We start from the raw sequence: 27,179 nt of genomic DNA, 5'->3' as shown, positions 1-27,179 counted from the left end.
AGAGAGACCGAATACGCGAGCACTGTGCTAGCACCCGCTCGCAAGTAAGCACACGTATGTGGAATAAAGCTTTTTACATTTTTTTTTAATTTTTTAAAAAAAATTCTTAAAATCTGGGTGGGTAAAGCGCACTTTTCAGGCCTCCCTGGAAGCCGTTCGCAAACTAGTCAGTCCTTCCAGCCTGGGCGGGCCGCTAAAGCGGCAAGTTGGTTGCAGTCTTGTCCATCTTTTTCTTTCTTTTTAAAAAGATTTTGGGGATCCCTGGGTGGCGCAATGGTTTGGCGCCTGCCTTTGGCCCAGGGCGCGATCCTGGAGTCCCGGGATCGAGTCCGCGTCGGGCTCCCGGTGCAAGGAGCCTGCTTCTCTGTCTACCTCTCTCTCTCTCTATCATGAATAAATAAATTTTAAAAAATCTTAAAAAAAAAAGGATTTTATTTATTTATTCATGACACACACACACACACACACACACACACACACACGGGACTTGATCGCGGGTCTCCAGGATCACGCCCTTGGCCAAAGGAAGCGCTCAACTGCTTGCTGAGCCACCTGGGCTGCCCACTTTTTTTTTTTTTCTTTAAAGATTTTATTTATTTACTCATGAGACACAGAGAGAGAGAGAGAGAGAGAGGCAGGTGCAGGCTCCACGCAGGAGCCCGACGTGGGACTCGATCCGGAGACCCCAGGGTCACGCCCCGGGCTGAAGGCGGCGCCAAACCGCTGGGCCACCCGGACCCCCCCCGCCACCTTCCATCGCCTCCCCGCGCCCCTCGGGTCCCGCTCGCTGCCGGCCCCCTCCCCCCCCGCCCCGCCCCCTCCGCCCCGCGGGGCGGGCCCGGCCGCCGGGAACTGCCCAGGGGCGTGTGTCACCTGCCCCGACGACTCGCCCGCCCGGGAGCGCTGCCTGTGGGCGGTGGGCCCGAGACCCGAGCGCCGCGTCGCCGCCGGGTCCCCGGGGTGGGGGCGCCCCCCGCAGCCGCGGCCATGAGCAAGCTGGGCAAGTTCTTCGGAGCCGGACGCTCTTCGAAGGGCCGGGCCGCCCCCAGCCCGCAGGAGGCCCTGGCCCGGCTTCGGGAGACCGAGGAGATGCTGAGCAAGAAGCAGGAGTACCTGGAGGCTCGCGTGCAGAGGGAGCTCACCCTGGCCAAGAAGCACGGCACGCGGAATCCGCGAGGTAGGCCCGGGGCCGGCGCAGGCGGGACCCCCACCCCCACCCCCACCCCCACCCCGCCTGCAAGCCCGGTCCTGGGGGACCCGCCCCGGAGGCCGCACCTCCCCCCGCGGCCTTTCCAGGAGCTGCTGTTGACCCCCCAGCTCAGGAGGCACAACCCTGGAGGGCAGGCTGTTAGGGAGGCCCAGTAAAGAACACGCTTTAAAAAGCTCAGAATTAATGGAAAAGACCGATGATGAACAAAATTATCTACATGTAAAAAAAAAAAAAAAAAAGAAAAAAAAGAAAGAAAAAAGAATTGGTATTATTTTTTAAGATTTTATTTATTCATGATAGAGAGAGAGGCAGAGACACAGGCAGAGGGAGAAGCAGGCCCCACGCAGGAGCCCGATGTGGGACTCGATCCTGGGTCCCTAGGATCACCCCCTGGGCCTAAGGCAGGTGCCAAACCGCTGAGCCACTCAGGGATCCCCAAGAATTGGTATTATTGATTTTTTTTTTCTTTTCTTTTTTTTTTTTGCCTCTGGCCCTTACGTCGTTCTACAAGGCACTTCTTTTATTTGACTTTTTTTTTAATGTGTTATTTTGTCCATTGTGAATTTTGAACTTTAAAGACGTTGCATTAAAATATTATTTATCTTGATTCCTTTTTTTTTTTTTTGCCTCCCATCTTAAATTTTACTCCTGTCTTGCCTGACCTTAGCCCAGCCCTGCTGACCTCCAATATCAAGTTTTCTGTTGTGTGTTTATATATATTGGATCACACATTTTAACTTGCATAGAAATCTCTAGCAGAGTATATTCTAGTATGTTCTGGTTTTACCTTGCTCCTAAGCCGTTGAAGAGTTTCGTTGGCTGTTCTGCTGTTGAGGTTATTATTTTTAAAAAATAGTCGAGGAACTAAATATTATATTTCCTCTCACTGGTTTTTACCACGCAAGGGACTTTGAACCAGTAATGACACTTGGTGCTCCTGTCGCACCTTGAACCCTTTGTTGCTTTCCAGAGTTAATTGGTTTCTTCAGCGTACTGCGCTCTTTATAGAGAGTAGGTCTGAACAGCACAGTGACACGTATAAAAAAAACCCAGGGAGAAGTTGAAATGATTTGGTCTTGTAACACCAGAAAGAAAAGTGGTTTTGCAGTGGCGGACTCAGAAATAGGAGCGGCAGTAACAGAACTCTGCCCACCACCTAACCCTGAACTTGCATCCACAAGTCAGGCTTCTTTAGTCATGACAAAGGCTTGGGGAGATTTACTCAGCCCCAAATGATGCTGCCATTGTTTAATGCAGGAAAGGAATAATGTCTTCTGGAGTTGACCTTGAAAACCCTGCTGCTTCCCATAAAAATGTGCCTGATACATTTGCGTCCACTTAACTACCAACAGTAAAAAGGCCAAGTTTCATTTTTCTCTGCTGCTGCTGGGCTACTATATCCTGGCCTGTTTTAAATACTGGTTTCTGTTTTTACTTTGTCTGAAAACATTTTGGGAAGCGATTTAATGGCAATTTCTAAAGAGATACTATGCCATTATGGCTTGCTAAAAAGTCATTGGCAGGTCTTTTTCTCTGCTCTTCCTCTTCGTTTTTTTTTTTTTTTTCCCCCTCTTCAGTTTGATAGGCACTCTGAAATTTGCTTGATGTCTGTCAAGGGATGTCTCTGTCACCCTTTTGGGTCTGTATATTGTTTTATCTACAGTGGTTGCTCAGTAAATACTGGTGTAAAAAATCTTAAAAATTGAACATCTGCTCCTAGGAAGTGGTGAAAATGTAGATTTGCTTTCAGAAGACAAAAATGTAAGGTAATCTACATTTTATTGATTTTTTTTCCCAGAAATGGTCTCCAACTGGTAATGCATTAAAGTATATTGCAAATGGCTTTATTAAGATCCTCCCACAGAATTAAAGACAACATTAATTAAGAGCATCAATCTAACTTCCTTAAGTCAGGGAAGTTACAGATGCGTGTATCATGTGCAAATAACTAATTGGGGTTAGAAAAAGCCACTTACTCTTTATCATTTATCCTTGGGAACTTCCCAGGTTTTAGCCCAGGCCTGGTTCTAACAGTGGTTGTGGGAGCGGAAATAGGCTAGTTAGCATGAGTTCATCTGTACTCTAAACTATGGAAAGAATTTAATCCCAGACCCACATATTAGAAGACCTGTCAATATCAGCATTTTTCAAATAAATCAGATAATGTCATGTACACATAGTTTCTGTTTTCCATTAGCTACTAAGAAATATTTTCACATACATGGTTTAATCAAGCCCAATATAGTTAGTACAAAATGGGCCTTGTTTATACAAGGCTGTATTTTACACAGGGCTGTATATTGTGCTATAAGGGCTGTACTTTATAATCTGAGTGACATTATGTACATGCAGTTAAAGTTTTACTTCTAGACATGATTGGTCAGCTAGCTTGCTGCCAAGAATAAGAGGTTGAATGGCCAGTTAACATTGTATCAGAAAGGGCCGTTCCCTGCATGGAGCCTGCTTCTCCCTCTGCCTCTGTCTCTGCCTCTCTCCCTCTCTGTGTCTCTCATGAATAAATAAATAAAATCTTAAAAATATATATATGTTAAAAAAAAAAAAGAAAGAAAGAAAAAGAAAAACAAGGGCTGAACTCCTGGCCACTACAAATTCTGCGGTAATCTATTTCTCCACAACAACAGAAGCTTTGGCAGCCTTCTGAATGTCAAAACTGGGTTTTATTGGTAAAGCAAGTAACTTTTAAATTAGCATGGTGTTAGAAATGAAATCTCAGTGGTGAAATTATAGATACTCTAAATACGTGGGTTGGCTAAACTAGTCTGGAGACACTTCCTTGCTTCCCATTGTAAGAACAAATAATAAGAATCTACTAGATATATAACTAATTTAACATTAAAATGGTACTTGAGACTCGATCGCAGATGAACACCGTGTCTGGTTCTTGGTTCAGGTGTATTTTTGACAGAGTGCACCTCGCACGGAGCACAGCACCCTACCAGGGCATGTCACTGCCTTCAGTGAGACTTACTTATTTATGAGAGATACACAGGCAGAGCGAGAAGCAGGCTCCCTGGTGGGGAGCCTGATGTGGGGCTTGATCCCAGGACCCTGGGATCAGGCCCTGAGCTGAAGGCAGATATTCAATCCCTGAGCCACCCAGGCGTCCCTTTAGTGAGCTTCTCATATGGGGTATATTGGAGCCCCTAAGGGGACATTGAGTCAGGCTTCATTGTTTTTGCTTGCCAGTGTATGTTTGTTTATGCAGAATTTAGTCTGAAACTTGTTCTTACTGTATCTCATACTAAATTGTGCAGGCGTCGCTAATTCTTCTCACTTCAAACTTCTTTGGTAGTTACCATAATTTCCCAAAAAGAACCTGAGTGTTCATTACCAAATTGGTTGGGCAACACCCATGGTATTCAGGACCCTGTTGATCTAAAAGATTAACCCTTGGAACAAGATTTATAATTTGGTTAAAAGTTTTGGAAGTTGGGTGGGGGCATGGGGTAACTGGGTGATGGGCATTAAGGAGGGCACTTGTTGGAATGAGCAGTGGGAATTATATGCAGCTGGTGAATCACTAAATTCTACCTCTGAAACTAATAATAAAAAATTTCTAGTAGTCCCATTTAAAAAATGGAAAAAAAAAACATTGGAGGTCAGAGATTCTTTAATGTAGTTTTTGTAGAGTACCCTTGCTTTACAACTGGTAATCTGCTTTGTGGAAAAGCAGACTTTTTACAGACTACTTAATTTTTTTCTTTTGAGCACTGTCATCAGGAGCAGTTTTGATTTTTTAATTTTTAAAAAATATTTTATTTATTTATTTTGTGAGACAGTGTGCAAAGCACAAATGGGAGAGGGGCAGAGGGAGAGGAAGAAGCAGGCTTCCTGTTGAGCCGGGGTCTCTGATGGGGGCTTGATCCCAGGACCCCAGGATCATGTCCTGAGCCAGCAGGTGCTTAACCATCAGAGCCACTCAGGCCGACCCTGAGAGCAGTTTTCAATCCTGGCTGTATATTAAGTTACCCTGATGCCTGGGTCTCACCCCTTAGATTCTGATATAATTGACTGGGGTGGGGGGGAGGGCTCAGGCATCAATATTTTTTTTAAAAGTGCCCCCAGGGGGAGCTTGGGTGGCTCACTCAGTTAAGCGTCTGACTCTTGATTTCCACTCAGGCCAGGATCTTGGGGTCGTGGATCCAGCCCTGCCTTCGGGCTCAGTGTGGAGTCAACTTCAGATTCTTTCTCCCCCTCCTTCCCCAGCTATTCCTCCTGCTTGAGCCTGTTTATTCTCTCTCTTTCTCTCTGTCATCAATCAATCCATCTAAACCCCCGCCTCCGTGATTCTTCCCTGTGGTGGTGGTGGTGGGGGAGTTAAGGATGAAGAGTTTAAATCCATAGTAATGTTAATGAGTTAGGAATATGTGGTCCTTAAGTCTTGGAAGTGCTTCCTAACCTTTTCCGCACATCATGGCCTCTATGGCACTGATAATATTTGTGTGCTTCTCTGGGATAACCAGGGACAAGCAGCTTGGGGACTCTTGGTGTCCCAGGGCTTCAGGAGCTGAAGGGATCGGTGTACTGCAAACCCCTCCTGCCACACTAGATTGGTGGAACACCATAGTGGTCACTATTCTAACCTCCCTTGAGGTCTTTTTAAAAATAATCTCACTCACCAAGAGACGGCCACAGGTTTTATTTTGCTTAAATATAAGGTCCTGATCCAGTTTTTACACATTTGATAGACAATAACTTAGTGTTGCAGTCAGGAGACTCGGCTTCAAAGCAGACAACTTTGGGTTCGATTCCTAGCCCCGCCCGGCCACTTAGACATGGTGTGGCTCTAGACCATTTCCTAGGCCTGCCTAGTTCTCGGTTTCCTCATCTGCGTCATGGCAAGGAGATGATTAGTCCTCAGAGTTATGAGGATTAATGACATTATTGTATAAAGCCCTTAATTCAGTGCTCTATAAATGTCAGCCCTTGTGATAACAGTATTTTTTTTTTACCTAGCTGAAATTGGCTTCCTACTAAGTTCCACCTACTGGTCCAAATTTTGTCTTCAGGAATAACATAGAATAAATCTACTCCAGGGGCACCTGGGTGGCTCAGTAGTTGAGTGTCTGCCTTTGGCTCAGGGCGTGATCCCGGGGCCCTGGGATCGAGTCCTGCATCAGGCTCTGCACACAGGGAGCCTGCTTCTCCCTCTGCCTAGGTCTCTGCCTCTGTCTCTGTGTCTCTCATGAATAAATAAACAAAATCTTTAAAAAAAGAGGAATAAATCTATTCCATCTGTCACATGTGAAGGCCTTTCACATACTTGAGGACCGCAGTCATTTTTCTGTGTCTCCTGTTCTGCGGACCTGAACTCCCTCAGTCACCTCTCAGTTACCCCCCCTACTGTGCTAAGGTTTGCTTCCCAGGGCCTGGTCTAGTGGGAGGTAAGAGAGACCCCTGGCACACACTTGTGTGCCCCTGAGAGTGATTACCCTCTTAAATTTGCACCCTAGGTGCCTCTGTTGCTTACCTTTTCCTCGGCTGAGCAGGAACTTCAAATATGTGATTATGTGGAGAGGGCTGGCTCCAGTCTGGGTTATCCACAGGCCTCAGGCTGTGGGCAATGGGCTAATAGGGACGAAAGGTTAAGACCAAGAAGGAACAAATTTGGTCACAACCCCTCTTCAGTATCTTTACACATGATTCCAGTGACACCTGGCAGCTGAGGCCCTTCTGCTCCTCCATCAGGTATCTGATGAGTGAGATCTGAGGGCACAGTCTTTTATTTGGAGTAAGCCAGCTCTCTTTGAAGCCCGGGCTATTTCTTGGCAAGGCCGAATTTGCTTTCAGAGTCGTGACGCAGACTTGATGTTCCTTGGAGTTGGGGTGTGTGCACGCTCCCATTGGCTTAGCCTCATGTACGAACCTCCTTGGTTCCTCTTCAGTTTGCTTTTTATTATGGTTGTCATGGAGCTGAATTCTGCAGTCTCAGACACGGACAACCGGACGGACTTCTGTATAAAAAGAATGCCGTCTGCGTCAGCTGTGTATCAGCTTTGTTGTCCAAGTAGTGAGGGCGTAGGCATGCATGGCTCAGGTGACATGAGACTGATGCAGAATGCAGGGCCCTGATGGACGGGAAGTCTCTTGGGAGATATCACTCACTTGGTGACCTCCTTTCTTAAGAGAGTTTCCCAAAACGTGGCCCTCAGGTCACCCCCATCAGAATTCCTTGAAGATGTTTGTTAAAATGTACACTCACAAGGACCCCCCTCACCGTTCTAATATAGTAGGTGGAGTACGGGGTCCAGAACTCTGAACTTTGAAGAGATAACCCAGTGATTCCGATGCCCACTACAGCTTGGGAACTGAGGAGGCAGGTAGTATTCCATGAGCTGCTAAACTAGAAACCTCTCCTCCATCTTCTACCCTCACCGTTCCTGTTGTTGCTTTCTTCCTCCTCTATTAATCAGAGACTCAGAGGAGAAATATCCACCCACCTCCCTTCTGTTTCCTGCTGAAGAAACATTCCTGAAGCTTCTGACGGATGCCTATTAGCTACCCTGTATTAGTTTTCTTGAGGGAAGTCCACCTGGTACTGTGACTCCATAGTCCTGAAGAATCTCAGAGTTCTCCAGAATTCAAGTTAAAACCAAGCATCACGATAAAGTATTCTGCTTGCCTTTGATTATCTGATTTTTAAAAAGATTTTATGTATTTGAGAGAGAGAGAGAGAGAGAGAAAGAAAGCAGGAGCAGGGAGAGGAGCAGAGGGAGAGGGAGAAGCAGACATGGGGCTGCATCCAGGGACTCTGGGATGGTGACCTGAGCCAAAGGTAGACACTTAACCAACTGAGCCATCCAGGTGCCTCAATTATCTGATAATTTTGTACTGTACTCTGTGTATTCTAGGGCCAGAGAAAAGAAAGAGTTTTATTCCTGGGGCATTAAGGACCCATATGCGAGTCAGGTCTTGTTCTCCATTCAACTACTCTTCTTTCTTCTGGAAAACATACATCAATGGAAATGTGACCCTTCTTCAGTTTTCACCCTCAGTTTCTCTGCCCCACCTCAGAAGCTCCCCCTGGGCTGTCACCCCTTGTGGGGAAACCTAAAATATCTGAATGGGCCCTGGGAGCCTACTCACTTAAGCTGGGGTGTTAAAACTTCTCACTTTCCTACTACCTCCCTTCCCTCTCTCAGCCCTGGCAGGGATCCTCATAGACTTATACCCTCATTCACCCACTTAGGTACCCCAACCAGCAGAATGCCATGGGCTTGTTATCTCTTTTGTTCTGTTGTGCTTTTTCAGATGCAGGTCAGTTGCCTTCCCCCAGTGGATTTGGAAAGAGTGCAGAATCCCAGCCAGATTTACCCTCTCCCCATTTAAATCAATATGTTAGGCTTGCATTCAGTATTTTACATTTATTTCTGTTCACGATCATCTTATTTTCAGTTAAATCTTAAAATTCTGATTTCATTGTCTTATATATGAGCAATTTCTTTTTTGTTGAACCAGTCACAATTTTTTTAAAGATATTTATTTATTTATTTATTTATTTATTTATTTATTTATTTATTTATTCATGAGAGACACAGAGAGAGAGAGAGAGAGGCAGAGACACAGGCAGAGGGAGAAGCAGACTCCATGCAGGGAGCTCGATGTGGGACTCGATCCTGGGTCTCCAGGATCACACCCTGGGCTGAAGGCGGTGCTAAACCGCTGAGCCACCCAGGCTGCCCGAACCAGTCACAAATTTGATCAACAGGTGGGGTTTTTTTGTTTTTGTTTTTGTTTTTCTGTCAAAGTATTTGTTAAAATATATTGAATAAGACAGAACTCAAGGACAGAGCCTCATGGCATGCCTCTAGAGACTTCCTTACAGGATAACCTTTATATTCCAGTAATAACATTTCATCTAAGATTTGAGTAAGGCATGATTACCAATTTGACAGATCAGTGCTCAATGAGTTCAGTTATTCATCTAGCTATGAAGATACCTAATGTACATTTCTAGCCCATATCATCTTATTTCTCCACCTTTTTCTCTTTTCCCTAACAATGCTTCAATATACCTTGTGAGTTATATTCTTGAAACCAAACAATAGTCACACACCTCTGATTCCCAAATGCTGATTTATGAACTGAGAGTATATTAGCTTCACCAGATTCACCTGGAGAGCTTTTTAAAATGCCACACCAGGCAATTCTATCTCAAGAAGTCTAGGGTAAGTTTAGGATTGTGATACTCAAGCCTTTCTGGTTAATTCTGATGTGCATAATGTGAGAAGGCTGGTTGAGTGGCCTATGGTTTTTTACCTTGAGTCAGCATCTAGTAACCCAAAGAAAACAGGTCAATGAGATTAGTTTGCTATTTTTCATCTTTGTGAGCTCATATTGGCTTCTAGTTATCATTGTCTTTTCTAATTTCTCAGAAACTAGAGTGTAGGGTGTCTCTGTTCTAGAAGCATTCTAGAAAAAGTCTGTGGAGCAGATTTTTGACAGTTTGCTGATGTGTTGTAGCTACTTCTAGAAGGGTAATTGGTACTATTTCTTATGTAACTAATTGAGGGTTTTGGTGTTGTTTTTTTTTTTTTTCCCTGTCATGAATATGGAGCATCATTATACATTTTGGAACAGTTATTATTATTATTCATTTTAAGTTTCACAAAGCTGGATAATAGAGCTTTTTTTTTTTTTTGCAAAATACATTATATGAAGAATACAATTTTCCTTGATGTATACTATTTTGCAATTAATTGAATTAGCCACAATAAGGTAGAAAATTTATTGACACCATGATTATGCAAAAGTCATATGATTTATACAGTTTTGAGAAACGATAGCAGATTATTGTAAGCTTGCCCTCAGATGTACTTAGAATTACTGTGTTCCTCAGTATTTAGAACTACTAATTTCAGATCAGATTTTGTTTTCAAGAAAACAGGACACATGCATGATAGTCTAGCCAGTGAGATACAAGGCCATTTCTAAGACTGAGATTTTTTTTAAGTTTACAGTGCTTTGCTTTGGCAATCAGCTTTGGAAAAGATGAGAATGATTTATGTTGGCATTTATTTTTTGTTATATACTTAAATATATGTGAATCAATTTGTACTTTGGTAAAAAGATTCATTGATATATTTTTTTTGTAGAGAGGGAGCACAACAGTGGGGTGGGCAGGGAGAGAGAATCCCAAGCAGACTCCCTGCTGAGCATGTAACCCAACACAGGCTTTATCTCAGGACTCTGAGATCATGACTTGAGCCAAAATCAAGAATCTATTGCTCAACTGACTGAGCCACCCAGGCACCCCTCCATTTGTACTTTTAAGGGACAAAATTATCGCAGGTACTTAAAAGACGTCGGTAATATTGAGGATTTATTTTTAAAAAATTCCATTCTCAACCTTTTGCCATAGGAAACTGTGACTAGAACTTTAGTACAGACTGGTAATTTTAGTTTTTCCTACTTTTTTTTGACTATTCTTTGATAGAAGTTCAACAAACACAATTGGCTTATAAGCTTACAGAAGGAGAAGGAACAAAACAGCAAGAGTCTGGAATAAATATAAAGCAAATAGTAATCTATTTCCCAAATAACTGACTTTCATATACCAGTGATCTTGATTTCTTACCTCAAATAAGTGGTTCTTAATAGAGAATTGCTTATTGGAAATATTTGGGATTTAGTCCAAAATTTATGCTTTAAAGCAATGAACTCCTAAATCCAAACCAATGAATCTTTGAGCCCACTGCTAAGCCCTTCTCCCAGGTATCTCTCGCTTGTGGGTATTTCCAGTGAGAGGATGGGGTTAGCTAAAGCCCGACTGTCATCTGCGCAACCTCTATCAACTCTTCCTCCTTCTAGCGACCTAGTGACTTACATGCCAAAAACAAAACCACCCCTCAAAAGCCAGCAACAAGAATGGTGATTTAAAAATTACAGGCAAGGAAAAGTTGATTATTCTCTGTTAAAAGTTGGGAATACTTGCAGCAGAAGCTGAAGCATTTAAAAATTAAAATTTAATGTCAACCATCCAGCTTAAATGAAATACAATGTATACTTTTACATTTGGCTCACATATAAACTTAGAGGAATAAAATCATGCAGCCAGATATTCGACAAACACTTTTTGACATTTTATTCTCTATTTAAATATGAATTTCTGGTGAATCTTTTTGGTTCTTTCACATAGTCCTATATGCTACATATCCATACCTTATTTGCTTTAGAAGTAATATTGGTCAATAGAATAGGCCTTTCTCAGTGAGCAGTGCAAATTCCATGACCATATTTAGTACATGTAGGTGAAAGTCAATATAACCTTGGAGTCTGAACAAAGATATTATCCTAACTCAAAACTTATACTTTGTTAACTGCAGCAGGAAAAAGTAAAATCATGTTAAATCAATTTACATGTATTTTAAAGATCACATATATAAGAGCCTTTGGTTTACCTTTTTGTGAGGAGTTTGAAAATTTTTATTATATAAACTATCTTCCTTTGTTGAGTATTGTTCTCCCACTTACACTTGCAAAGTTAAAGAATAATTCATCACCAATTGCAGGGTAAACCTTCTCTTAAAGAAATTCAAATATAGGGATGCCTGGGTGTCTCAGTGGTTGAGCATCTGCCTTTGGCTCAGAGTATGATCCCAGAGTTCCTGAATCGAATCCCTCATCGAGCTCCCTGCAAGGAGCCTGTTTCTCCCTCTGCCAGTGTCTCTGCCTTTGTCTCTGTGTCTCTCATGAATAAATAAATAAAATATTTTTTAAAAAAGAAATTCAAATAGAAATTGGATAGGAGCTTGAGGATAGGAGCTATATATTTTTCAAGATTTGTTGATCATAGAATCTCAAGGGAATAATCATGGAATCATAAGACAGTGAGAGTTAAAGGGCACTGTAGGGGTATAGTTTGTTGGTTCTCAGGGGCACCTGCAAGCCACAGTCAAAATAGTAGGAAATGTTGGTGTATCAGATGAAAAGGAATCCTTGCTGCAAGTAGAAAAATAGAACTATGTTGTACATATATGTACACACATTTATATACATGTACATATTCATACATGCACATGTATAACACATGTACATACGTGCATATAGCTACATACAACCATGTATATATGTACACATGTGATATGGAATTACATTTATAGGTACATATGTCTACCCTAGAGTTAAGTATAATCACTATTTCTGACTTTTTTTTTTTTAAGATTTTATTTATTCATGAGAGACACAGAAAGAGAGAGAGAGGCAGAGACACAGGCAGAGGGAGAAGCAGGATCCTTGCAGGGAGCTCGACGAGGGACTTTATCCCGAGTCTCCAGGATCACGCCCTGGGCCGAAGGCGGCGCTAAACTGCTGAGCCACCCGGGCTGCCCTGACTTTTTGTTTTTAAAGATTTTATTTATTTATTCATGGGAGGCAGAGAGGGAGGCAGAGACACAAACAGAGGGAGAAGCAAGCTCCTTGCAGGGAGCCCAATGCGGGACTCGATCCCAGGATCACGCCCTGGGCCAAAGGCAGACATTAAACCGCTGAGCCACCCAGGTGCCCATATTTCTGACTTTTTCTATTTAATATTTGCTGGTTTCATATTCATCCTATTTTCCTTGCATTTTAGGCAGTAGCAGCCCCATAGAGGTTACCAACGTGTGAGGTTACTAATAATACTGGTAGCAGGTAAAAAAACTCATCCATTCAGTTATATATGCTTCCTAGTCAAACATTTAATTGGGTTTTTACAAAGAATATCAAGTACATTTTAATTACTACATTGGTATGTTGTTCCAATAGCAGGTTAATTTGACTTGCGGAGCAATCGACCTCAGAAGCAATTAATTATAAGAAATAAGAATTTCAGTGGATATATAAAATGAGTCTTAGGCAAGCGTTCTTCCTTTTTCGACAGCTCAAGGCTGATAGCACTTTTTGGTCATGACCTTTCGCTCTCAGATTTAATAATCTCTCGTGCAACATCCTGGCGGTAAGAACTGCTTCGATCTCCAAAAGTAGCTGTGAGCTTTTCAGAAAAATGAGAGTAGCATGATTTCTGTTGGAAATGAACTTTAACTTCCTTTGTCCATTTCCTATCTTTCCGGAGATGGGATAGGGTGTTAATTATCCTCTTTCTAATCTTTCATACTTTATCAATCCCCATTTCTCTTTTTTTTCCTGCATTTTCAGTCCACCGTCACTGGCTTGCTTACAGCAGTAGTCCACTTCCAAATGTCCTTTTCCTTGGGATATCTCTTACTTACTTTCTCCAATCTCTTTCCTTTCTACTGTTTTCTCAGGCATCTGCTTCACCATTGTATAATTCCCCACATCGTTGCCATGTTCTGGTCTTCTTTTAGCTTGCTCTTGACCCTTTCTAGGACATTTAATATTGGTGAGACCTTGAAAATAGGAAGGTTACTTATAAGATCCAGCCGGTGTGGTGAGCTGGTGTGATGTGCTCTATTTTGGGGTTTATAGTTTCTGGTTTCTCATATATCTCAGCCAGAAACTTCACCTTGTCTAGCAGGAGATTTGCGTTGTGGAGGTGACTCCATCCTGTGACACCTTTTATCATTTGTGTTCCTTCCTCTGCTGTGTGTTTGCTGTTTGTGTATACGTGCAGACTGTCACCCTGGCTTCATCTCCATTGCCTCTGTGACACCATCCCTTGTCCATTCCCTGTGTGCGCCCACCCTACCTTCTACAAGTCTCTCGTTATTCTATATGTCTCCTCTGCTGCTTAAATGTAACTTATACCTGTTAGTATCTGTGGTCACAGTTTCTGGAAGATAGTAGGTGCTTAATAAATGCTTGTTCAATGATGAATAAGTGGTTGAACACCCATTGCATATTTGATCCTCTGAGATTATAGCCTTATTTCTTTGTCCCTGCAGTGCCTAACATAATACTGGGGGTGGGGGAGATCTTCAGTGTATACTCATGGAGTGGCTGAAATGAATGGATAAGAATATATATTTTTTCAAACTGAAGATGGCCAGGGAAATTCACGATGGGGTGGTGCTGGGCAAATGAACCTTACAGTTTTCTAGTATGATCCCAGCTGTTTTCAATCTAACCTGTGACTTTAAACATTTTCTTTTTATGGTGTCTGTAGAACGCTTACCATCATGCTTATTCAGATTGTGTTTTTCAAGAACTAAAACAAGGTGCCATAAATAGAAGGTATTATTTAATTAACAAAGTGATTGGTATGTGAGTAAGAACAGGGTTTACCTTAAAGTTTCTCAAATAAAACCACATGATTACGACACTTCCCAGTTAAAAGCAAAGGACGACATTATCAATTACGTGTGACATATGTACCTGAAGCCCTCTGGGATTTCTCCTCCAGGCCCCATCTTTTAGGCCTTTTCTAAAGATCATCCATTCCTGGTAGAGGGAAGAGCTGTCATAATGCAGTTTCATATTTCACCAACAGGTTTGTCGATAGTCACTGGATATGATGGTTTCTGAAAGATTCTTTTTTTGTTTGTTGTTGTTTTTTTTTTTTTTTTGGACCACTAATGGATTAACAAGGCACACATTTAGATACTCAGTGTGTGAAAAACAGATTGACCTTTAAAACCAAGATGCCCTTTATACTATAGGAGCAATAAAACTGTAACTTTTTTCCTGCCATGTATAGTTGTTTTTCATAGGTGACTGAAAGCCTTCCTCCTCTGGCTCTGTAGTAGTGGAGTAAAGTTGCTTAAGGCTGGTGGAATTTTGGTTCAAGTGAGTAATTCTTAAGTTTCAGCCCCTATCCTCGCTGAGCTGTAGTAAGGGCTCTTCATGCGACCCTTACAGCGGTGTGGACTACTCACTGTTCTTTGAATCCATTGCCGAGGGACATCATTGTGAAGCCCCGAAGCAAAACCCTTGGCTGTTTCTCCACTGCAAAACAAAACAGTAGATAGCTTTGTTTTAGAAAGAATGTTGCCCAGGTCTCACCAGGTGCTTAAAAGCACAGACAGGAGTTTGAAGATTGAATTGCACCTTCTACCCAGGTTAAATTACATGGCTTTAAAAACATCCTTCTCTCCCAAAACAGGAGCAATGTGAAGTTTGCAGTATTTGTTCCATGTCTTTGAAAATATGCAGCCATTTCTTTCCCAAATTGTTTATTATAAAACAAAATCAATCAAGAGGTGCCTGGGTGGCTCAGTCGGGTAAGCATCTGCTTTCGGCTCAGGTCATGATTCTAGGATCCTGGGATCAAGCCCCATGTGGTCGGGCTCCCTGCTCCAAGGGGAGTCTACTTCTCCCTCTCCCTCCATTCTTCCCCCTGCTCGTGCTCTCTCTCTCAAATAAATAATTAAAATCTTAAAACAAAAACAAAAACAAACAAAAAAACAACCCCAAATCAAAGCCTGTCTTAATTCATGGTGGGCCTGAGGCATCATCCTTTCATGTGGGAACCGCCTCACAAGGAGACTCTTCACATACCCTTCTCGGCTCCTTGGAACGTAAGCCTCTTGTCTTAGTGTTTGGGAGAAGTGTACTGTGCCAGATAGAAGTCACAGGAGGTGTCAGGTGTCCTGGGGCCAGATCCAGCGGTGCGGAAATCACTGGGTTTGCTCACACGAGGTGATTTGGAAAAATGTAAGTCAGATTTTAAATTTGGAAGACTTTGCATGCCAATCTAGGTTTCTTGCTTCTATTGGGCCTCTGAAGGGCTGGGCATGGTAGTTGTGGACTGGAGCCCAGTGGGTGTTAGATCAGGGTTATGCTTTCCTGGTTGCCAGAGTTCTGCTTCTTCCCATTGACTCCTTGATCCTGGGGCCAGGGTCCACTATCCTTTATTACCACTCTTGTACTACTTTTTATTGTAGTAGACTAATATTCCTCTGTCTTGTTCTCTCTCACAGGTGAGAAAACAAAGAAGGCCTTTCTCCCTAACCTCTCTCTGCTTCACTTCACTTTCATGACTTGCCTGGCTCCCTCTGAGATTAGGACTCTGGTGTAGGCCAATTCGTAGTTCGTGGTATGGGAATTAAAGTGTAAGTTGAGATCTCACCTCTTAGTGAATTTTCAAATTCCTCCCACGTAATTTGAAGGGCAGAAACTGTATGTTAACATAGGCACTTAAAATTGTGTCCAAACCAGAACTCATTATTATTAACAACAGACATTTGCAAGGTTGGGCATTATACCATGCGGCTCCCACCATATGGTGCTGACAGCCCTGTGAAGGAGATAATGATGATGATTATGAAGGTCCTCAGTATTTAGTAATCACTCACTATGTGTCAGGCACCACACTAAATACTTTGCGTATGTTATTTCATTTAATCCTCAACCACTGAGTGAGTTATATCCTTATTTTCCAATAACCACCTTATGTAAGGTCACACAGCTATGAATAGATGGAGTCTAGGTTTGGAAGTAGGCAACTTGACTCCAGAGTACAATGGTCTATTGTCATCTGCATATTATTGTTGTTGCTATTATTATTATTATCCAAGTAGAGAATGTCACTTAAGAGTTAAGGTCACACTCCAAGGTTATTATGCACAGTCATTAATTGGTAGGGGTAAGATTAAAACGTAAATCTAGTAACTCTGAAGTCTCATCCTTTAAATCAAATTGCATTTTTTGAATTTTAGAAAGTAATCTAATATAAATTCTTACTAGGAAACATGGTGTATTTTTAAATAGAGAACATTAAAGTGTTTCTAAAAAGAGGAAAATACTTTTAGGTCAAAGGATACCAGTCAGGTTCCAAGTAAGTATAGACACCGAACCAGCCTAACAGGATAGGGAGGAGTCACATTTGTAACATTCCACTTCTGGGTATGTTGGGTGGAGATGTGTATTTGAAGGTTAGCTTCCTAAGATTTTCTAACTCTAATATTTTCTAATGTTTTCTAGTATTATGTTCCTGTTATGAGTTATGAAAAAATAGGTAACTTGTTACTCATTAGTCTCTGAAATAAGATATACAATTGCATTAATTAATAAATGTTATATAAATTGCTATTTTTAATAATATTATCTAGTTGTTAATTGTCTACCTTGCATGGGGACTGTATAAGGTATTTTCCATAAATTATCTCTGATTCTTAAACAATCCCCCAGCATTGTGGGGATTATATTCCCATTTCCAGAACAGCAAACTGAAGCTCAAACAAGGGAAGTGACTTACCCAAGAGTACGTATCTATTAAATCATGGGGGAAGGTACACTCTGGCCTTGAAGTCCATACATTTTCTATTATACCATGCTGTCATTATACTGTGTTTACAAAATTATTGGATTTATTTATTTAATATTTATTTCATCTCCTGTAAAGTAGACGAATAATAGTGTCTACTCTTGGAGTTTTCGTGAGAGCTAATGACATAATTCACATAAAGCACTTAGCACCAGTTTGGCATATAACAAATACTCAGTGTTAATTTTTGTTTTGTATTTTATTGGCCATGTGCCAGAAACTGGGCCTGGGACTGGGGAAACAGGAAACTAGGATACCACATTTCTCTTCAAAGGGCTTCTAACTAGTGTAGGCAAGGTGGGGTAGAAGAGGTTTTACAAATAATTATAATACAGTGAATAAATGCAACAGTACATATGGATCTACAGGTAGAGCCTTAACCCAGAGGGTCAATGGGCCATTCTTTCCATCTTGGGGAGAAAACCCTGACACAGCTCTGGTCATTCATGTGATGAGCTTCTCTACAGGATGATATTGGATATTGTGTGATATCATAGAAAGGCCTTCGTGCCAGACAATTTTTAAAAAATTGTTTTAGTTCTTTCCTAAAGGACAGGTTAAACAAGTAAAAGCTCTTTTCTAAATAAAGTGTAAGTGCTAGTCAGCAGGGACTTAAACTGTGATTTTGTACCTGGAGAGGGAAACCAAGCAGAACCTGATAATTCTGGACTTCCACAGTGGGCAGGGAAGGATAGGGGAAGATGGTTACCGCTCCCCAGGGAGATAGAGAGCAGTGTTCCACACCTAAAATAAAGCCTTTCTTTGTTAAGCCTGTCTGCTTGTTCCCTCCCATGGAATAACACAAACGCTTCTTATACACAGCTTTGGGCAGCCTTGCCTTTCAAGAGAGAGACCTCATGGGAAAACATACTTATGTAACTACAAGAACCCCAGTTACTTATACTAACTATTCTAGTCTTTCATTTATAAATATTAACTTTTAACACAGACTCAGAAGAATTTCGATGAAAGGTAATTGCAAGAAAGGGTTAAGATAAGCAAAGCAAACAACCAAACTCAAGAGACATAATTAAAACAGAATTTAAAATAAATTGAATAATTTATTTTTTAAAGACATAATTTAAAAAATGATTAGAAATACTTAAAAAGAAAGGAGCAAAAAATAGAATACATGTAGTTGAAGACTAATTAGTAATTCAGAATGTAAACTTAAGGATTTATCCCAGAACATAGAACAAAAAGAGAAATAAATTTATAGATTGAAGGATAGAGCCAAGGAATCCAACATCCATCATATTGGGATTTCAAGAGAGAAAATAGAGAATGGTTTGGACAGGGGTATAATAAGTAAACCAAATCTCTTGGAATTACAAGAATAAATTGACTAAAGCAGAGTTTGAAGAGAGACTTCTCTCAGAAATCTCTTGTTGTAATTTATGTGCTTCACTCCGAAACCATAAAGCTATTTGAGTTTTGTCAATTCCATTGAATTATCTTTATATTACCATTCTTCTGCTACTGTTTTCCTGCACTGTCCCTAAATACCCTATCAAAACTCATATTGTATTTTTTTTGGGAGGGAGTGCCAGAGTCAAATGGACCCTGTTAGTTTTGTGATTTTTCAGATAAAGCAGGTAAGGTTATTTTGCTGAAGAGCTAATGGGAGGGTATTTGGATATTTCACTGAAGGCAACACTTTTCTCTTACCAGTGTGTCATATCATCCTTGACTATGACTCAAGCAGTGTGAGCTTATGGATGCCCAGGGTTGGATGTAACCTTGCTGACCATCTCATGATCATTTTATACCAAGACATGAAGCTCATCATCCTTGGTTTTGGTTCCAGCTGCCACTCAGTGTTTACCTTCAAGAAAGTCACATAACTTCCCTGGATCTCAATTAGCTTGTCTTTGAAATAAGGAAATTGGGCTAGAATAGACAATTATTAAGATTTTTTTTGTTCCTTCAGAGTTTTTATTTTTCTACTGCATAATTTTTACTCATATTTTTATCTATTCTTTTTCTAAAATCCTATACTGACAGAAATACTTATGAGATATATTTTATGGAATATAAAAGGTCAGATGGCAGTGTTAGTTTCTCAGCTTTATTTGGCATCCTCGTTATCTATAGGGATCAGCAATGCTGAGTCTATGGTTGGTGTTGAGCAAATGTCTCTTGATCTAGTGGCTTGGTCTTTCTCCTTATAAATGTGGCTTCTCCCTTATTTAGCTGCATTACAGGCACTAAAGAGGAAGAAGAGGTTTGAAAAGCAGCTCGCTCAGATTGATGGCACACTTTCCACCATTGAGTTCCAGAGAGAAGCCCTGGAAAACTCACACACCAACACCGAGGTGTTAAGAAACATGGGCTTTGCGGCAAAAGCGATGAAAGCAGTTCATGAAAACATGTGAGTGACTTTGGTCTCCCTCCAAGTCATTAATTCCCTCAATGTTGAGAAGAGCCTTTGGAACTATATGGTGACTTTGGCAGGAATGGAGTTACCCATTTAAGGTTTTTTGACACGTTGGAATGGAATGCCCCCTCAAAGAAAGAATAGAAGTTAGAGTAGGAAAAAAAAGACCATGAGAAAATGAAGTTACTCATTTCGCTCTGTTTCCCAGTTGCCTCAATATTGTCTCACATTCCACCTGTGAATACGTTCACACTATAGTTTTTAAAATTTTTTTTAAATATTTTATTTTTTTATTCATGAGAGACAGAGAGAGAGAGACAGGAAGAGACACAGGCAGAGGGAGAAGGAGACCCATGCAGGGAGCCTGATGCGGATTCGATTCTGGGACTCCAGGATCACGCCCTGGGCCGCAGGCAGGCGCTAAACTGCTGAGCCACCCAGGGATCCCAGTTTTTTAATCTTTTTTTTAAGATTTATTTATTTATGAGAGAGAGAGAGAGAGAGAGAGGCAGAGACACAGGAGGAGGGAGAAGCAGGCTCCATGCCGGGAGCCTGACGTGGGACTCAATCCTGGGACTCCAGGATCATGCCTTGGTCCAAAGGCAGGCGCCAAACCGCTGAACCACCCAGGGATCCCAATTTTTTTTAATTTTTAAAAAAAGATTTTATTTATTTCAGGGAGAGTGAGAGAGAGCGTACAAGTGGAGGTGGGGACCAGCAGAGGGAGAGGGAGAAGCAAACTCCCCGCTGAGCAGGGAGCCCGATGTGGGGCTTGATCATAGGACCCTGAGATCCCAACCTAAGCTGAAGTCAGATGCTTAACTGACTAGGCCACCCAGGCACCCCCCACGCTATAGTTTTTAAAAGGCCTAAATGTCTCAGGGTCCTGGAATCGGGCTCAGTGGGGAGTCTGCTTCTCCCCCTCCTGCTGCTGCTCACCCTCTGCCTGTGCTCTGTGTCAAATAAATCTTAAAAAAAAAAAAAAAAGAAATTTAAAAAAATTAAAAGGCCTTAATGTCAACATCTGTGAGAATGTTCGAATTATCAAATAATGGTTGTTGTCAAACTTTGATTATCAAACCTGGAAAGCTACAAAAGAGAACACAGATGCCCAGGCTCCTTGGACTCCTTGAAGAAGGGTAGGAATTGGGCCTTTTTGTTTTTAGCACCAAGTTTTCCCCAAGTGATTCTGATATTAACAGGTGTTTGGGAAACATTGACCTAGAATAATAGCTATGAGCATAGATTTGAGGTCAGATTTTCTGAGTTATATATAATCTCTGTTTCATTACCAACTGTCCTTGAGCAAATTACTTTGCCTTTCCCTGTTTCAATTTCCTTAGCTGTAAATTGGAAATAATAATAGTACTTACCTCGTGTAGTGATTGTGAAAGTCAATGAGATACTAGATACAATGCACTTCACATGGTTTCTGGCGCAAAGTAAGCACTCAGTGTCAATATTCATAGTGGTAGTGAGGCTCCTGATAATTTGCTTTATATTCACCCTGAGAAATCAATGCCCGGGACCTGATCCTTTCCCAAGATTGGGTATGATAGTGAGTCTGGGTCAAAGGTGCACAAGAGCAATGAATGCCTGAGGGGTAAAGAGAAGTGTCTGTGGATGGGAAAAGTGGATGCAGGGGTCAGTGAAGCCATCGTTGCTGACATTTTCTTGCCTTGATAACTCATTGATAACCAGCTGTCATTTGACAGCTTCAGAAAGATCATTAGAGTCATTATCAGAGTCAAAATTCTCTCTCGTTGCTGTAAGCAGGGTGCTGACTTCATCACAGAATCCTATAAGTGAGGTGCTGACTGTAGCACAGAACCACAGCCTCTCTCTCCAGGTAGCTGAGCAGCCGCATTCCACTGTATTCCTTTTGAGAAAAATTCAACCTGAGGCCCAAACTTCAGCTATGCCTTTCTCATACTCCTCTTCATAAATTAAGTTCCTTGTATATTTGTTATAAATATAATTATAATGATTGGAAATAAGGAGTGATAGGAGGATGCTAAAAGAAAACTTTTTTTTAATGTAAAAATATTTGGGTTTTCCCATAGTCTGAGAAACTTGCAAAATATTTATTCCACTGGGAATCACAATTTCAGTATTTAGGTCACTTAAAAATGAGGAAAATTGTCACTCCTCTGGTTCTCAATCAGTTTGCCCTAGTTTCAGAGTTGGAGGAATGATTCAGAGACAGGGTGGTAGTGAAGCAGTCCAGATCCTGGCCTTCAGAATGAACAGCCTAGGTTGATGGTTAGGGTCCAGGTGGGGTGGGGGGCTCAGGTGCTAGAAACTGTCTTCAGAGCAGCTGTCCATCGTGGGCCTGTGGCTACCTGGATTCCTGTGCCAAAGTTCTGATTCTTCTGAGGGCTTCCTAGGGCTCACCCTGTTCTCATTTGTATTCTCCACCTGGCATCAGTAGCTATGGGAAAGCCCTCAGGGAGTCAGCAGCTCAGAGCCATTAGGTGTTCTAGAAAATCTCTGGTTCCAGAGTTCAGCCTCTCTAAAAGACTGCTCTCAGATAGTCGCTGTTTATCTTGGTCATAATGGTCCTTGGGGGTCCATGGCATCATTTCCTGCTGAGTTGATACATAGTGGCATATATTAAATTTTACATATGCCCTACCAGACAAAATCTCAAAATGCATCTACAAAAATTGTCATAGTCTCTAGTGACTTCCAAATGTAACGGCTATTTATCAAATATTTAAAATATATGTGCATATGCAGGATTATTAGTATTTTTGAAATGCAAGTTATTTTTAAAGTTGGTAAATCTTCTCATCAGAGATTTTTGTTATCCTACTGAAATAACTAAGAGTTTACATTAAATTGACTCATTTTTCATATGGGATTATATCTAAATTCATAATTTTAAAGTAAAATTCTAAAATATTTCAAAAACGTATTATTGCCCAGGGATCTGAACAAAATAGATGATTTGATGCAAGAGATCACAGAGCAACAGGATATTGCCCAAGAAATCTCAGAAGCCTTTTCTCAACGGGTTGGATTTGGCGATGACTTTGATGAGGTAGGTATCACAGCGTAAAGAACAGAGGATGTGGTTGCTGAAAAGGATAGCTTCCTCCCATATGTATCAGGCAGGTTTTATTAAATATTTTCTTAAATATCATTAAAGAATAAGTGATATTTGTTAGTGATGCACTTCTCTTAAGGGGGGAAATGAAATGTTGGGAGCCCTGATTTAAAAGAAAGATTAATATGGTTTAGCAGACCACCCCTAATTAAGTTTTCAGCTATTAAGGGAAGGCAGTATGTGATTATGTAGAGTTAGTGACTTTTAATGGGTGAAGCCTAAATAGCACCATTACGAGGAATCCAGCGTTCACACATCTGGGCAAAACAAAGCAGATTGTGTCACTCTGCAAGGAACAGACATATCATGCTCTGTAGTTGTTAAATTAGAGGTTAGTGTGCCTCTGTTTATTACTCAGGCTATGAAACAAAATAAATGTAGAGTGGCATTATTAACACCCACATTCCATTTAGATTAATCAGTCCAATAATAGAGACTATAATTATAATGGTGGTGTCTGCACTGTGAATTTCAATTGTTCTGCTCAAAGCACACATAAGTAAGACTAGTATATGTTTCAAAATGTTTCCAGCTCTCTGATTAGTATGTGTAAGAATCTGACTTCCTGCATCTATGTGATATTAAAAATGCTACATCTACTGAGATGTGGTTCCATGGAAACAGAGAAAATGAGAATTGAGTATCAAGAACTTTTTTTTTAAGATTTTTTAAATTTATTTTTTCATGAGAGACACTGAGGCAGAGGGAGGAGCAGGCTCCCTGTGGGGAGCTTGATGTAGGACTCGATCCCAGGATCCCGGGATCACACCCTGAGCTGAAGGCAGATGCTCAACCACTGAGCCACCCAGGCGTCCCTCAACAACTTTTAAAAGTGCTGCAGACCATCACATGTGGAGTTTAAGAAACAGAACAAATAAAAAAAGACCAAAAAACCCGAGGCTCTTAAATATAGAGAACAAACTGGTGGTTGCCAGAGGGGAGGTGGGTGAGGGGAAAGGTGAATCAAGTGAAGGGGATTAAGACTGCATTTATCATGAGGAGCTCTGAGTAATGTGTACTCTCTCGTTGCTGTAAGCAACTAAATACTAACATCACACTGTATTTTAATTATACTGGAATTAAAATAGTAAGATATATCTTCTCCCTCCCACCCAAAATGATGTAGACCAGGAGTTAGAAAATTTGGCTGTTAGGCCAAATCCTTCCCATGGTCTCTTTGTACGGTGCCTGAGCTAAGGAGGGTACAGGTTAGTCAGAGCAATAACAGTAGAAGCAAAGAAGGCTGTGCAACAGAGACTGTATGTGGCCAGCAGGCCTACGATGTCGCCATGTGGCCCTGGACAGAGAATGTTGCCTACCCCCGGTTAGGGTAAGAAGCATCTCATGAGTGCATGACAAAATGGTGGAAGGGCTCTGGGCTCACCAGGACACCTGGGTTCTGCGATTTGTTGCTCAACTTTGTGTAAGTCTCTTCACTCTTCTGACCCTTAGTTTCCTCATCTATAAAAGGAGAATTAGTGGATGGCTAGCTTATCTCTGAAGTTTCTTAAATTATTATTATTTTTTTTTAGTTTCTTAAATTCAAAAATTATTTTATCAGTGAACAAGTGTTTGATACTCAGTCTGTAAACGATGGAGGAGGTGACTATTCTATCATGTTTGCTTAAGAAGATGTCAGTATCTTCTCGGTGCTGTTGAGGACTGTCAAGTACTATTGGCAATTCCAGGCACACGTTCAGTGTAGGATAATGTGTCCAGCCATTACTATACTAATTATATTTATCTCTAATTGTTTTGTGAGCAGAAATAGGCATCAGAATACCTATTCTGAAGGCACTGTATTCACATAGCCTGTGGAAAACCAGAAAGCACACATTACACTGACCCTGCTATTTCACGTGGCCTAATGACATACACTTTCATGATTTATTTCCTTTTCTTGAGGTAGATTTAGCAGTGGTCAGATAATCATTAAGCGTGCTGCACATCTGATATAAATTGATTTGATTAAATGTTGTGGTTGGCTTAAGTATATCCTGTCTTGGCCCAAAGTTTTGTTACTCTCATTTTAATATAAGATAATGATTTGTTTAGGTACCTTTCTCCCACATTCAATAATGAGTTCCTTAAGTGTAGGGACTGTTGATTCACCTTTGCACCCCCAATACTGGGTTCAATACCTGACCATGCGTGAGCTCTCAATAAATTTGTTCAATGATGAATGAATGAATAAACAAAGAATCTCCTTGGTCGAATAGAAGAGTGTCTTGGGTCATTTCTAATAGTGACAGCCCTAGAGTTCTAATAATGACAAATTTGGTTTTGATTCCCAAACTCTCTCGGGGGGATTGGACTCTACTTGGGTGCTCGTGGAGTCAGTTAGATCTGAACCTCTGTAGTGAGCTCATATCTGACGTAAGGTGACTTGTGCTCTTAAAATCTCAAACTGGTCTTGTCTCTCTGAAGAAGATTAAACCAGACTCTCTGAGACCATAGCTAAAAGAAAGAAGTACAGTGTATCTACCTTGAGTTGAAGTTTTCTTAACCCAACCACACAGCATGATTTATACTGGTTTCGGTACTTTAACGGAGAAACCATAGTATCTTTGGTTCTTTTTACTTTCTGCACCTCATGGTTTTGCTGTACCTGTTGTTTTATTTTCATAGGCATTAGCCCAGCTGAAAATATGTATTTGCTCCAATTAAAGTTTTACAGATTCTTAATTTGTCACAGTAGAAAAGAAAAGATACATTGGAAACATGACAAGCAAGGTGCAAATTTCCTAGAAACTGTAGAGGTTATATATTCAGCGAGCACAAATTACTCGAATAACTGTTTACTGAAGTATTATAAGATTAACTACAACAAATTTGCACAACCCAAAATATTCATTTTTAATCATTGCTCAGTGTTGCAAGAAAGAGTTAGTCTTTAAAATAAATATTCCATTTCACCGGGTTCTCACATATCAATTGGGTAGCAGATGTTCTTATTATTGTGTTTGAGGAAACCCACTTCTTGAAACGTTAACTCCATAATTCTTTCTTTCTCTTATGTTCAGGATGAGTTGATGGCAGAACTTGAAGAATTGGAGCAGGAGGTATTAAATACGAAGATGACAAATATCCGACTTCCAAATGTGCCTTCTTCCTCCCTCCCAGCACAGCCAGATAGATTGCCAGGTGGAACGTCGGGCGTGTCCTCGACTGCACATCGATCTCGAGCAGGTGTGCTGCCCCTCTCAACCGCCCACGGTCAGATAGTTCCCGAAAACTGCTAGCCAGGCCTATTCCCATATAGCACTTATTTTTTATTTCATAAACATATGCCATTTAATTCCTGTATTCAAACCTGTTTTCTGTGCTGCAGGTGTGAAGGCCACCACTTGCTAATTTTTATCCATTTTTACATTTTAGCATCTTCCAAGAGGACAGAAGAAGTTGATGATATCAAACAATTGGCAGCTTGGGCTCCTTAAACTAAAATGGAATTCGTCGACACCTGACTTAATGAACTCTACCTAAGACATAAAGAAATGTCTTTGCCACATTCAGAAGTTAACAAAGACCCCGTTTTATATTTACGCTGGACGAGTAATTGTCTTTTAAGCCTTATAAGCACAAGTCACAAGGAATCGTGTGTAGACATCCAATCAGGGGTGGAAAGGGACTTCCTGGTAGCTTCTGGGAGGATCTCGCCATGCTGATGGGAGGGGGCGTTTGTCTTGTTACAGGCCACTGTATTTCCAGTCCCGGCACCTAGTTGGTGCTCTGTATACATTTGTTGAAGGAGAATGGAATTCTATTAACATAGAAAACATATGACAGTTTATAAGCCACGTAAAAGTGGGGCGTTGATAGCTAGAGAAAATAGCGTTCTCTTCGAAGTGAATGCAAGTTTTGCTGAGTGTGTCTGTTGGAACCTATCTGTCCCACAGTAAGTGTAAATACACTGTGTCTCTTGTAGGAGAGACTTCATGTACCAGAAGTCTTATGTGAGTCCATACATAAATAGTTTCACTTGAGTTTTGCAGTTTAAAATCTTAAAGGAGCTTTAATTGACATTTATTATGGCAATTAAGCTTGGAATGGGGCAATGGATGCACTTCCCAAAATGTCTGAGAGCACTAACAGCTTACACTGCTGAGCGAGGATCTCCTGGGTGTAATTTAGCCACTTAGGAAGCCGTGTTAACACTCCCGGGCCATTACGATGCTGTTATGGCTTCAGCGTGCTGAATGTGTGAGCGTTCATTCTTTTCCATTTTGTGCTCTCTTGTACGTTTATTTACACCTTATGGCATATTCCTTGTAAATACATAAAGAGTCGATTAAAAGTA

General features: G+C 41.1%; 1 protein-coding gene across 1 annotated transcript; it reads left to right on the top strand.

Moving 5' to 3' along the window:
- Positions 1 to 877: 877 nt before the first annotated feature.
- CHMP4C (charged multivesicular body protein 4C) lies at positions 878 to 27,179 on the top strand. Its single transcript, XM_072804098.1, has 5 exons — positions 878 to 1,177; positions 19,587 to 19,764; positions 22,699 to 22,813; positions 25,903 to 26,068; positions 26,258 to 27,179. The coding sequence occupies exons 1-5, from the start codon at positions 988 to 990 to the stop codon at positions 26,317 to 26,319; spliced, it is 711 nt and encodes a 236-aa protein (XP_072660199.1). The 5' UTR covers positions 878 to 987; the 3' UTR covers positions 26,320 to 27,179.

Source organism: Canis lupus, chromosome 28 (assembly GCF_048164855.1).
Source record: "Canis lupus baileyi chromosome 28, mCanLup2.hap1, whole genome shotgun sequence".
Classification (NCBI taxonomy): Eukaryota; Metazoa; Chordata; class Mammalia; order Carnivora; family Canidae; genus Canis; species Canis lupus.
This window is presented reverse-complemented; position numbering and strand designations above follow the sequence as displayed.